The following is a 13,663-nucleotide window of genomic DNA, read 5'->3' as shown; positions in this document are numbered from 1 at the left end:
CAGTCCCCAGAAATACTGACTTAAAAGCACCCAAGAAGGCTGGAGAAATGACTCAAAGGTTAAGACTACTAACTGCTCTTCCAAAAGACCCGGGTTTGATTCCCAGCATCTATAACATGGCTCAAAGTCATCTGAAAATCCAGTCTCAGTGGGCTGAGGACCTCTTCTAGCCTTTGTGGGTATCACCTACATGTGGTATACTTACACAAAATACCCATAAAGATAAAATAACTTTTAAAATTTAAAAGATATGTAAGAGAACTCAAAAGAATATCAATTGGATATTAATACATATGTATGAACATGCCATTTGTGTGTGTGTGTGTGTGTGTGTGTGTGTGTGTGTGTGTGATTAACCTCCACAACAATATCTTGATTTAATTAGGAAACACCCTAGCTATTTTGGTTTGAATAAAACTGTAGTTTTTAAAATACATTTGAAATTTGATTGATTTGTGCATGTATTGGGATATGGAATCCTTATAAGGTGATTAGTTGCTAAAATACATTAATGCCTTTCTCAAGGAAGCAGGTTATTGACAGTGGTAGTCTTTAAAGATATCCCAAGTTTAGTCTATTCCTCATGTGGTTGCTTGCCTTTATTCATTTTCACCATGTTATGATGATGCAGCGCAAGGTACATATAAGAAATTGAACTGATACCGTTATTAGCCTTTAAGTAAACCTATGTCTTCCAGGGTGAACTCCTACTTTAGGTACTTTGCTTCATGTCTCTTTTGTTAAAGGAGGGGACATTGCCTATGTGGGAGTCTGTACTCTCTTTACTCGTGGCAGGTAATAAGTCTATTTGTTTGTTTTTCAAGAAAGGGCATATTTGTTTAGCCCTGGGTATTCTAGAATGAACTCTGTAGACCAGGCTGGTCTCAAGCTCACTTAGATCTACCACCTGTCTTCCCTCCTGGGTGCTGGAATTGAAGGTGTGTTCCACCACAGACTGGCAGGTAATATGTCTTACTATTTCCCACTAGTGCTGGGTTTGGCTTTGCACCCACCAAAACGTGAAGCCATTGCATTCATTTACATGGTCACACTTTGTATGGTATTATTGGTTTCCAGAACAATTATTGAAATAAATTTACATTCTTTATAAGTCACCAGGCATCAGGTATCTTATTATACCATCAGAAAACAGACTAAAAAATTTGCTTCAAATGGAGTGATTCAGGCCTCTAATCCCAAAACATAGGATGCAGAATCAGGAAAATTACTGGGAGTTTAAGTCTGAAGTACATATTGATTCCCAGTCTACTCTTAGTCTCTAAAATACTAGGATTATAGGTACATGCCACAATGCCCATGTGAAAAATACTGCTTTCTGTGTATGTGTATTTGTCTTAATGTTATTTTCTGTTTTTAATACAAAAAAGGAAACAAACAGAAAACAAAAACAAAATAGGCAAGAGGATCAATGTCCAAAGACATTATTTGCTTTTTTGTTTGTTTTGTTTGCTTTCTGGAACCAGATAAGTTGATTATAAAGTTCATTTGTAAGAACAAGCAAGGATAGCTAGGAAGGTACTGAAAAGAAGAAAGGAAGGAGGGTTAGGGTTAAAAATTAAGAACTATCAACAGCTCCTCCCAGTGGGACAGATACAGAGTCTGTATGAATGGCCAGGACTCACAATATGACATCCTACCAGTGAGGCTGTGGGGAAACTGACATATGTTACAATGGGAATATGAAATAGGACACCTTGAGTAGGGAAATACAGTGATACCTCACAAAATTACATATGCCATTATTCTTTGGCTCTGAAGTTCCACTTTTTGGGTCCATCCCCCAAGAAATCCTGGTCTCCCTAAAATGTGAAAATATGTTTATAAAAGAAATGTATAGAATTTATTTTTAACAGTAGACTAGAAATAATCTGAAGACAGTTGGATAAACTCACACTCACCGATGCAGTGTGCAAAAGTGAAAAAAGGATGAATAATCCTCTATGAACCATTGTGCCAGAAATGGGAGTTGGAAGAATGTATTTTGCATGTAGGACAGATTTAAATTTGGTGGTGCCAGAAAGCAGTCTGTAGTGGCTGATTTTCTTTTTAAAGACACAGTTTATATAGCTCAGATCAGCCTCAAATTTGCTATGCAGCCCAGGTTGGCTTTATGTTCAGGCTCCTTTTGCCTCAGCCCCCAAAGTGCTGGGATTATAGGCCTATACCACGATACCTGACAGTACACTGGTTTAAATAGTGGTGGTTTTGATGATCCAAAAGATATGTCACCTATGAACCCAAGTATGTGTCCTTATTTAGAATGAGTCTTTGCAAAAGTAATTAAATAAAAAACCCAAGCTGGGATTTTCATGGATTAGCCATGTGACCCAAAATCCAATGTCTTATGTTCTTACTAGAGACAGAAATACACAGACTAAGTGATGAGTGGATGGGGATAGTGACTAAACGGAAGCTTTTATAACCACCAGTGCAGAGGTGTGTGCATGAGCATGCATGCGAGCATGATTGCACACTATCTCAGAAGGGTGATCAAACTGACACCCTTGTGGCTGTGACACAGATGCTTTGCTACTGAACTACACTTACAGCCCTTCAGATATATTGATATGAAAAATAAATCAAGTGGGGAAGAATCAAGGAAAGGAATACAAATGTAATTGTGTATATATTTGTGTGTTTATATCCATGTCTGCATTTGTATATATTTGTGTGCAAATGTGTTTGTATAAAAAAAATCCCACCTGTACAGAAAGGAAAGAAATAAGGAAAAAGGGGCAAAAATAGATTTTTTTTTATTTGTTTGGATAGACCTTACATTCTACATTTGTCTTTTAGCACTATGTCAATGTTTGGTTATAAAAATTTAAAAGTAAGTTGACTTCACATTCCTAATAAGAAATACATTAAGACTCAGGAGACTGCAGAAAAAAATTCCAAATGGTTTGCAGCAAGTCTATCATTAATAGTACTGTTGGCCTCATTATTAAACTATTGTGCACACATGACATGGGTTAAAGCAAACAAATGGGGTATGATAGTCTAGTGCTGATATCCATTTCCTCCACTCCAAGTTAACTCAAACCATTACAACAACTTAAAAATAATGATCAACACAGTAGTAATAAAGGCTACTAGCAAGAAAATACATTGCCTTTGAGAAAATGTTCAACTCCTGTGTTGGGGCATAGAGTCATACTAAGATCAGAGCAGAGGGGCACAGGAGCTGGGCAGATTCCTCCAGCCAAAGGTGAGTAAATTTCAACATCAGTTACAATTCTAGTGCATGGAAACACTAGAAAAGGTTTCACAAACTAATAATAATATGTGCTAATAATAATAATGGTAAAGCTCTCAAAAACAAAACAACAAATTTCTCACCACTGTACATTGGGAGTGTAATTTGCTCTGTTGAAAACCAGTAAGAAAAAAAGTTAAGCGTTTATCTTGCCTTCCTCACAGAAACTGTTATCACAGGGTAACAAAATAGATGGGGATCTTTTTAAAATATATTTCAATTCATGAGTGGAAAAACACGCTAGACTCAGATTACCATTAACTAACCCTTAGGAAATCACTGGCTCTATGACTTATCAAGAGGAACTGACAAAAAAAGACACAGGATTTTGGAAGTCACCAGATGAGGACCATATGGAAATCTTACCCAGACATTCCTCTCAAAAAAGAAAGAAAAGAAAATGCATTTCCAGATTTGACTAAGGTCAAGGAGCAGTTTTCTTTGAATTGAAACAGTCCACCCTGGAGGAAAGCTCATTAAGACTGAGAAAGTTTTTAAAGAGGGCCCAGTTTTAATGCAAAGGAAGAAACAAAGAAGCAACAATAAAAAACAGAGGAACTAATGAGATGGCTCAGTGGGTTATTCCCTTAACCACCACTCTTGCAGGATCTGAGTTCAGTTCTTAGCCCCCACTCTAGGTGGCTTATAACTCCCTGTAACTCCAGCCCCAGGGAATCCAACACCTTCTTCCATCTTCTGCAAGAGTGCTCTTTCTTCTTCCTTTGATCTGTCCCACACTGTAGCCTTCCCTTTTTTCCTCACTCTCTCTCTCCCCAAAAATACAGTAAATCTAAAATCTAATTGAAAATAGGAGCTGAAAAGATTGCTCAGTGGTTAAGAGCATTGGGCACACTTCATGAGGGCCTTGGTTCTCTCAGTACCCATATGGTGGCTCAGAAACTGCCTGTACCTTCAGCATGAAAACATGCATGCACAAAAATGAAGGTGCACTTTAAAAATTAAAAAATACCCAAGAAGTGACCAACTCAAAAGTCTCAGCAGTTTCCTGAAACCTTTCACATGTACAAGGTTACTCTCTCCCTAAGGTTACATAAACAGTAAAGACTGCACTGAGTAAATGTACTCTCCATCCTGTGGAGCCTGCAAGTTGTGCAGAGTATTGCAGGGTTCTAGTTTTCATGAGATGACTCCCAGCTCTGGCTAGATGTTTGAATCACCCTTGCTTTTTTAAGTAACTCGAATACACTTATTGGTCTGCCAAGTCATATTTGGTGCTTTTTCTCCTTTTGCTCTGTTGTTGATTAGAGTAAACACTAATCCGCATCTCCCCAGCAATACCTCCACACAATTGCTAGTTTATAAGTAACAAACTTTGTAGAGAACTTCAATTATATCAGAGATTAAGTTCATTAATTGGAGGGGTTGGAGGACTTGTGACAAATTGTGTGTCTGTGAAGACTCAGACTACAATGATAACACTTTGCACATTCAAGATTGGCTGTCACTATAATGGTAAAACAAGTATTGGCCAGAGTGTGGAAGCACTGGAGGCCTGGTGCTTACCTGCTGGGAATGTAAAATGGTACACCTGCTTTGGAATATATTCCAGCATACAAGGAGTCACATGACCCAGCAACCACTCTCAATACAACCCAATGAGAAATGAAAACATGTCTACATAAAAACTTGCACATGAAAGCTCACAGCAGCACTACATAATCATCTCCAAAGGTAAGCAACCTAAATACCCATGTGATAAATGGATGTATAAAATATGGTCTGTCCACATAATGGAAGATGACTCAGATCTAAAAATGAAATTCTGATAGATAATACAGTGTGGCTCAATCTAGGAAGCATTATGTAGTATGAAAGGAGGCATATAAAAAGCTGCATATTATATGAGTCCCTCCAGATGAAGTGGTCAAATCCATAGGGAGAGTAAGTAGACTAAAAGGGAAGAATGAAGGGAGACAGCTGATAGATGTGTAGGTTTCTTTGGGAGTGATCAAATATCCAAATTCATTATGGTGATACTTGTGCAACTCTAAACATGAAAAAACTCTTGAGTCATGTGCTTTAAATGAGTACACATTCTATGATATTTGAATTTTGTTTCAAGAAAGGTAGCAACAAAAAGTCCTATGTATAAAATGAATGAATGAATTGATTCTATTTGGATTCTGTTCAGAGTTAAACAGAGCTGTTGACTTTGGTGCTTTAATATGAATGAGTAATTAGATGCTAAATAATAAGTCATTATGCATTATTAACAACATATGACAAAATATTTTAAAATAAAAAAGGGTGTATGGAACTTGCTCCAAATCAGAAGATTTGAGAGTTTGGGAAACACTAATGGCCTGTGTGGATGCCAGGTGGGTATTAAGTGTGCATTTCCTTGTACTGTTCTCTCACCTCACACCTCTATTTTGTATTGTAAAATAAGCCTGGGTGAGATGGCTATTTTTGTTTGACAACTTGACTATATCTGGAATTAAATAAAACCCAAATGATTGTGCACCCCTGTGGGAGACTTGTTTCTTAAACTCTTTGAAATGGAAAGAACCACTTGTAATCAGGATCTTTGAGGTCAGAAGACATGCCTTTAATCTGGGCCACACCTTCTTCAGACAGCCTATATAGAGGATATGGAAAAAGAAGCCTGTTCTCTCTTTGCCTGCTTGTTCTTGCTCTCACTGGCAATTCCATTTCTTCACTGGTATTTAGAGCCTACTTCTTCAGGATTCCAGCACATACTAAAGACCAGTTGAGACATCCGGCCTTGTGGTAGAGATTCTTGAAACTTCTACTCATAGGTAGCCATCGTTGGGACTAGCTAGACCACAGCCTATAAGCTATTCTAATAAATTCTCTTTCTATATAGATATAGATTCACTCTATAAGTTTTGTTTTTCTAGAGAATCCTAATACAATATCTCTATTTTATTTATTTTGTTGCTGTTGAGACTGAACCCATTTCCTTGTACATATGAAATACATACTCTGTCACTGAGTCACATTTCTAGCACCATTTTTGTTTATTTAAAAGCCTCCTTTGAGTTACATATCATTAAAAAGAAAAAAACAAACCACACATTTCCATTTGTTCTTAAGGCAGGTTAGTTTAATTTTATAGAAGAAATACTTTCAAACGATACAAATTACACAATCAAAGAGAACAGTGACAAAACAAAGAGATGAATACTGATTATAACTTATTCCCACAACAGAAGGTTACTTATTTCAGCAATAATCACCAAAGTCTGACAAGGCAATGATTAGATAAAGCGAAAAACCAAATTCCCTTTTCCACACGGTGCTGTTCAGAGACCCTGGTGGCAGAATTCAGGTCGTTGCATGACCAGAGCTGCTCAGAGACAGTGGTTTTCTTTGTCACCAGGCTAAGCACATATACAAACTCACACAGCAGATGGAAACTCCCTCCAGCTCCCTAATGCCCACATACCTTCATTTTTCTGAAGTAGGCAATATATTCCTAGCATAGTAGTTTTCAGAGGTTGGCAGCTACCAAAAGGAAGCAAGTGAGGGTGTCCTACATCAGTCTCCTACAGCAGCAAATAGTCCATGCAATGCAGTACACCTGCACAATTCACCTTCCACATGTTGCAAAGCCAGTTGGCAGGGAGAGGTTACAATGGAAAGGTATCAAACCTAGGTGCTCCTCCTCCGACTCTTCCTAAAGCAGGGACTGCATGTGTTTCCTCTGGGGGGCAAGATTAAGAAGACAACACTCCCCACATAAACTGGTATAAAGTAGGCAGTGATGTTTTTGAAAAATACATCTGGGAGATTTTTTTTGTACTGGCATAGTTGGTTTTTCTCAGCTGCTCCCTCATTTGGACTGGCAGAAAAGCTACCTCATTCCAGGCAGAGAATGGCCTGGGAAGAGCTGTACCTGTGAGGCAGTGTCAGCCACATTGGCTCTGGCTGGAGGTTAAGGTCCCAATATTCTGCAGGCATATGGGAAAGGCCTGCTCAGCAATGCTGCTTGCTACTGGCAGTGCTCTAAGGGTCTCTACCTCTACTGTAGGTTCATATAAAAAGGAAATTGGGGGTAGGGACAAAAAAGCATGGCTAGAAGCAGGAATGCATAGCAAGAGATGACAACTGTAAAAAAGAAGGTTTTCAGTCTTACCACCACTGACAAATTCCATTGTCTGTGATTGGTCATGTGTCAATGAAATGCTTTTAACAAAATTCATTTTTAATAAATCCAAAAATGAATGTGGGTAATACAAGGGAAGAGGTTACAGATTGGTGAGAAAGGAGACCTGATTAAAAGGGATATTTCCAAGGAGGGGAAAGAAAGATCTAGGAAGAAAGTTCTGTTTTCTTTTACATTTCCTGTGATTACTTCATTTATTCATTCAAGGCCTCAGAAAGGAAAGCACATTTATTTATGAAGAATAAATGTGTGCTAGGCAAACTAAATTGTTTGGCATTTAAAAGAATCATGGCATATTTTTATTCCATTAATTTTCTCCTCATGAGCTAGTTCTAAGATTCTATGAGGGATGTTGGTTAGCTCCAATATGAGAGAAGCATTCTGATTTGACTCAAAATTCCCCTGCAATGACTTGCTGGGTAAGCCATGTTACCCACATGCCCTTCTCTCCACATACAAAAAGCACCTTCAAAAGTTATGTCTCTGCCTTTAGTATCTGGTGTATCCACTCTTTTCACTTTCTTTCATAAAATAGTAGGGTAGCAGGAGAGCACTCCCACCCCACATCTGTCAGATCAGCCAGAGGCGGCAAGGGAAGCTGCTCATGCTTTGAGAAACGTAAGCAATGTGAACAGCCACCAGTCACCAGTGGACAGGCAGGCTGAAACCTGGGATGCCGGAGGCTCTGTTGCCAGCTTCAGAATTGTGGTAAGCAGAGAAAGATGCATTAGATGACAACACAGCGACGAGGAGTTGTCAGTGCCCAGGACACAGAGCCCTACAACGCATACACAGCTTGCAGAGTATTACTGAACCACTGCAGTTGATATTTTAACATAACACACAGAGAGTGAAAGTGTACAATATACATGGTAGATGCACCTATGAGAAACTGATACACATGACAAACTCAGCACATAGTGTTTGCGTTTCAGGTGTCAGAAATACAACCGGCCCCAAGTTCCATTCTACTGCATGACAAATACTGAAGAACAAAATTTCAGTCTTAAAATATACCTTAAAGTCAGTATTTTCCTTCAAGGAAAAAAAGTACTATAAATAAATTACAATACAGTGAATTTGCCTGAACTCACTTCGTTTCTGTCTTCCAGCCTTTAAGTCAAATAAAACAGTGTAAAAACTATACACTCTTAACATGATAGTTGATCTTTTATAAAATAACCTGTCTTCAGAGATGTCGATTTCACAACAAGGAAAAACCAAGCCCTGTTGCCGTCACTATTATAAAATATATATGTATAGATATATGTTTTTTTACAAAATGTGTATATTAATAGCTTTGCACAAATATTTTAAAGACAAATTTAGCTAACCTAAGAACTTCATGAAAATAAAACGGGCAGATAAATACTTCATGTGCACAATGCACTACATCAAACGTCATCAGCTGGGAGAGGAGGTATGTTAATCCTTGGTCTTGTAAAAAATGCTATCTTCTCCCTAGAATTAGAAAGAATTATATGTTATAAGTAGATCTCAAAGGGATATGGATGTAGTTCAGTGGGAGAGTAAATGTCTAGTTTATGGAAGACTCTATTCATAGTAGTAGAAGCTGAATTAAAAAACTCAGTGACAACTGTATGAAGCCCTATGGTGTGCTTATCTATGGGGGCTAAAATACTCACTTGTATATAGTAAGTACACAGAAAATACTTGTTTTGTTAAGAAATAAATATGAGGGTGAGAGATGTATGAATGAAAAAGTTCTAAATCATAACTGAAGATAGAATGTCATACTCCTTAATGCTAATTATGGCAAAGATATAAATATTAAATATTTAAAAATATTAAGGCTGAAAGTCAAACGTGTTGTATTTAGCAATAAAGAATTAACACAGGTAGATGCTACAATGTAAAAGACCTTCAGAAGCCTGATGCTAAATGCAGTGAGGAAGACACAGAAAACTACATGTTGTCATGATTCCATTGGTAGAATTAGCCAGGAGGCAAATACAGACGGGGGGAGGGAGGGCATACAGACTGCTGGTTGGCAGAGCTCAGGGAGGGGGATGAGCTTAACCATGAAGAGGATATGAGGCACTTTCCTTTGGGGATGATGACAGTATCTGAAAACTAAATGGAGAGAGTAGCAGCGTGACATTATTGATACAGCAAATGCTACTGACATGTTTGCTTTAAATGCATTAATTTTATGCTTTCTAAATTCTGCTGTAATTTTTCATAGCCAAAAAGAATATAAATATAGTCATGCAATTAATTCTCCCCAAAAAGCTTAAGCAGATTTTGCAGGTAGATCTAATTTATGCAGTAGTGATTATCTTGTACGAAAATTGATGATGATGATAAATGCTTGATTCCTGTGACAGCAAGTCTGTGATAGATGAACTATATGATAATCATGTTTTGCAGTTTGTAGATCTGGTTACAAATGAAAGTTAATTTAGAAGAAATGTGACAAGGATATATGTATGTATGTAAATTAGTTACCTATAATAACAAATGTTTAGAAAGCAGTATCAGGTTAGAAAATAGAGCAAATGGGTGAATTAGAGAAAAAACAATAAAACATTACATTCAAATAAGCTAATACAGCCTGTAGCACTGTGGGATATTTTAATTTTTAAACTGCAATACTCTATTATGATTGCAGGTAGCATGAAAAAGTATAAACATATAAATGATAGATGAAAACGTCAAAATGCTACTGGTGGCAGGAGATGCTGTTTATAGTAGATTTCTGGTGACTATACTTTTTATATTAGCCCGGATACCATGGTGATAGGAAAGCACTGAACAGTAATGATGACACAGGGTCCATCCTCACTTCACACCTACCTAAAGGTCTGTACTTGGATGGGCTCCTTTTGGTTCTGTCCTCGCAACTGGTAGATCTCTTTGGAGGCCTTCTTCAGCATCTTCTCAGCTACTTGTTCCTGATGGTAGTCAAGTTTGGTCTGTTTTGTCTGTGACAGAAACATTTGATGAGCAAGACTTTTTTTACTGCTACTTAAAAAAAGAGAATGAATGAGTTCACTCTCATTCCCTGGAGTTCAGAAGATATAGTAACAGCTACAGAGATCCAGAATGCAGGCCTGCCCAATCTGTGTCCATAGAGGAAATCTCCACAGAGGTGCCTGGGGTGGCCGGAGCCAGGCCTGGCTGAATATGGCCTCAGGGCATTCTCCACATAAGAAAAGGAGGACCTTGGTACCCCTCACTCTCCATAAAGAACCTCTTGGTGTCTACTGGTGCCACCACCAATGTGCATAGTAGGGGAAATTTTCATAAAGTAAGTGTGAAGATCCATCCTTTCTATTACTGTATTATTATAGGAACACTCACAACTAGAGATCAGGGTAGCAACTATGAATAAGCAATAGCTGGGGAAATCTAGAGGGAGTTTAGAGCAGACCTTTGACCCTCTTACCTGCCTCTCCGCTTCCTTCAGTAGGCTGCGGAACCGCTCATCACGGAGCACCCAGTGTGGGAGGTCAGTCTGGCCCCGCAGCTGGGCATCTTCCAGACGCTGCCTCAGCTCCCGGAGGGTGCCAATCTCCTCATTCAGCTGCCTCTGCCTAGTCCTTGAGGCCTGGAGGTCCAGCTCCAGGTCCAGAGAGGTGCGGGCCATCAGCTCAGCCAGAGATGACCTGCAAGACTGTAGAAGGCAGGCAGGGGGCACCAGTGAGTGTGCAACCAGCTTGGGCTGGCACAGGCTCCACCTTCTGGAAGGTTCTTCCATAATTAACAGAAGATAGCTGTGGTACAATTATTTCTCTATGCCCGATCTATCCCATATCCATATTTAAAACACCAGATTCTGGCAAGGTGAAATCTCTACTTCAAAATAAGAACAGCAAACTTTCTTCTTTAATCATGACCTACAACTGTTTGTCAAAGTATAGAGCAACAGACCCTCATATGAGGCTGACAGATAAAACAAAACATCACTCTTTTAGAAATGCCATTTGGTAATATACATCTAAGGTAGCAAAATGTGCTTTACTTATTTATTTATTTTTGTCTTGAAATTTCATTTTGCACTGGCATCTGGAAAGCATGACTGGCAACTCACAAATGTGATTCAATTAGGTAAAGTTTAAGATGGGGGAGGGGATGCTAAATATGTAATAGCAAGAAACTAGTGTTTCTGGTATCAAATGGGTCAAGGTCAAGGATGGTGCTCAACAAGAGAGTATAGGACAATAACAATGACTCAACCCAAAAAGTTCATACTACTGCTGTTTAGACACAACCTCTGCAGACTAATTATATGCTCTTTTAGATTTCCCCCTGTCTGAAACTAATCTGACTACCAACATTACATGGGAATCTTGATTTTTTTAAAATATCTATTCCAGAAGATGCTTGCCCAGAAATGACAGGGACCTACCTTCTACTTTATAATCAACAACTTTTAAATTTGGTACCCTTTCTAGGAATCCACAGGCATCTGCATTCATATTCGCACAATTTTCCACACATATATACATAATTAAAATTAAAGAATAGAAAAGAAGCTCAAATTTGCCAGCTACTATATATATGTGTGTGTATGTGCATGTGTGTGTGTATGTATTTAGACAGGAGTCATATATATATATGTACACACACACATATACTGTCCTGTCTAAAAGGAAAAAATACAATGATATGGAAATGATTATCCATTTAATACATATAAGAATATAATGACCACAAATGACAGAAAATCACCTTAAGACATGCTAACAGAATTATGACACTATTGCACTTTCTAAGGAAGTCACAATGAAATAAAAAGTCTTTTGATTAATGTGGCCTTAAGCATTTCCTAAAGTAATAGCTTTATAAAGAAAAATATATAAATAAAACACAAGCTGTTATAGATTCCATATTGGTTTCTGTAGTACACACCTGTTTATAGCGAAGGGTTCGTCTTTCCAAAGTATTTCGTATAAAATGGGACTTCCTGGGTAGTGTCGAACTATCACTGTCACTTCGATAAAGCTGTACCAAAAAGAATATCCAGAAACAATTAGACATTTTCTATCTAATCTCTGAGAATCCAAATGGGATTATTTTTTTCTTTTCCTAGGCATTTAAAACACATTAAAACTTTTTGTAATGTTGTTACCAGGTCTTTGGACTAACAGAAGAGTTTTAAGGGAAAAAAGATAAAACCAAAATAAACAAAGCTGCCAACCTGATATTTTTTCATGCTCATCGATTTAACCACATGGACTTTCTGCACTGATCAAATCAATCATAATTCTGTGCTATCCATACCAACAACTATTTGATATTAAGTAAGTTGCTTATGAAAGCAGGCACTGTCTTCAGCATGTTTCACTGTTTAGCAATCATTCACATTTGCTATTTATTCCTGGTTTTAGTAAAATGGCTTTTTGGAAAAAGAGACTCATTCCGGGTAGAAGGACAAGCCAACATTCACCAAGTTGTGCTGTGCCAGTCAAGTGAAAGGTGTGGTTTTAAAGAGGGAAATAAAGAACACTTCTTTATGGGAGACCCTACGGATTTCATGTGGTGGTGGATCAATGGTTGTCTGTGTGTGTGTGCCCAAGTCTTGCCTTCCCAGCCTTATTTTCTGTACCAGTTTACAGGAGATATTCAGGAAACACAGTGGCATGGAAGCTTACTTGCCCTGTGGTCATACCAACATGCACATAAACAGCAAGGCTTCTAACACCATTACTAATAAATGCAGCCTTTTATGCTGGGGCACAGAGCTCAACCCAGCAGCTGCCAGTCTTCCTCTAAGCAGCAAACTTTGACCCTATTGTCAAAGAGCATCTGAATTTGCTTTGTGGAGGTTCTGCCAAAGCATATGCTAAAGAGGGACCATGAGAATGGTATTCAGATGAGTATGCCAACCATCCATATAGGCATCATGACCATTTTCCCTTCAAAACCATTTTACTATCCAGGTCAGTGGTGTTACTGTCACAGTGGTGCTGCCAGATCAGCTCATATTCACTGTCCTCCTTTCAATGACAATAGTGGTTTAGACCTCCAAGACACCTACCTACTGGTTCTCAGTCCCATGTGTAATAGAATTTCCAAAAGTTCTAATTCTCGGGTCCCACCTGTGACCAGTGACAAGCCTCTAGGAGTGGGACCTGGGTGTCAGAATTTATTGATGCCTTTCAATGTTATTTGACTATATATGTCCATCAAGGCTATAAAATTGGAATATATTCCTTTGAGCCTGTGGGATTCAAATAGGGCAGTACCTTTGGGACTTCTGAAGATGAAGA

General features: G+C 38.3%; 1 protein-coding gene across 1 annotated transcript in view; it reads right to left on the bottom strand.

Annotated features, from left to right (window-relative positions):
- Nucleotides 1-6,418: 6,418 nt before the first annotated feature.
- WWC3 (WWC family member 3) overlaps nt 6,419-13,663 on the bottom strand; it is a 106,554-nt gene continuing 99,309 nt past the window's right edge. The window contains exons 20-23 of the mRNA XM_080910350.1: nt 12,303-12,395; nt 10,837-11,064; nt 10,245-10,372; nt 6,419-8,888 (exon numbers count right to left, since the gene is read on the bottom strand). Of these exons, the coding sequence (XP_080766476.1) occupies nt 8,822-8,888; nt 10,245-10,372; nt 10,837-11,064; nt 12,303-12,395 (516 nt within the window). The 3' untranslated portion in view covers nt 6,419-8,821. The remainder of the gene's footprint in view (nt 8,889-10,244; nt 10,373-10,836; nt 11,065-12,302; nt 12,396-13,663) is intronic.

Source organism: Micromys minutus (genome assembly GCF_963924665.1).
Source record: "Micromys minutus genome assembly, chromosome: X".
In the NCBI taxonomy this organism is placed as follows: domain Eukaryota; kingdom Metazoa; phylum Chordata; class Mammalia; order Rodentia; family Muridae; genus Micromys; species Micromys minutus.
Note: the sequence above shows the minus strand (reverse complement) of the source record. Positions and strands in the feature narration are given on the sequence as shown.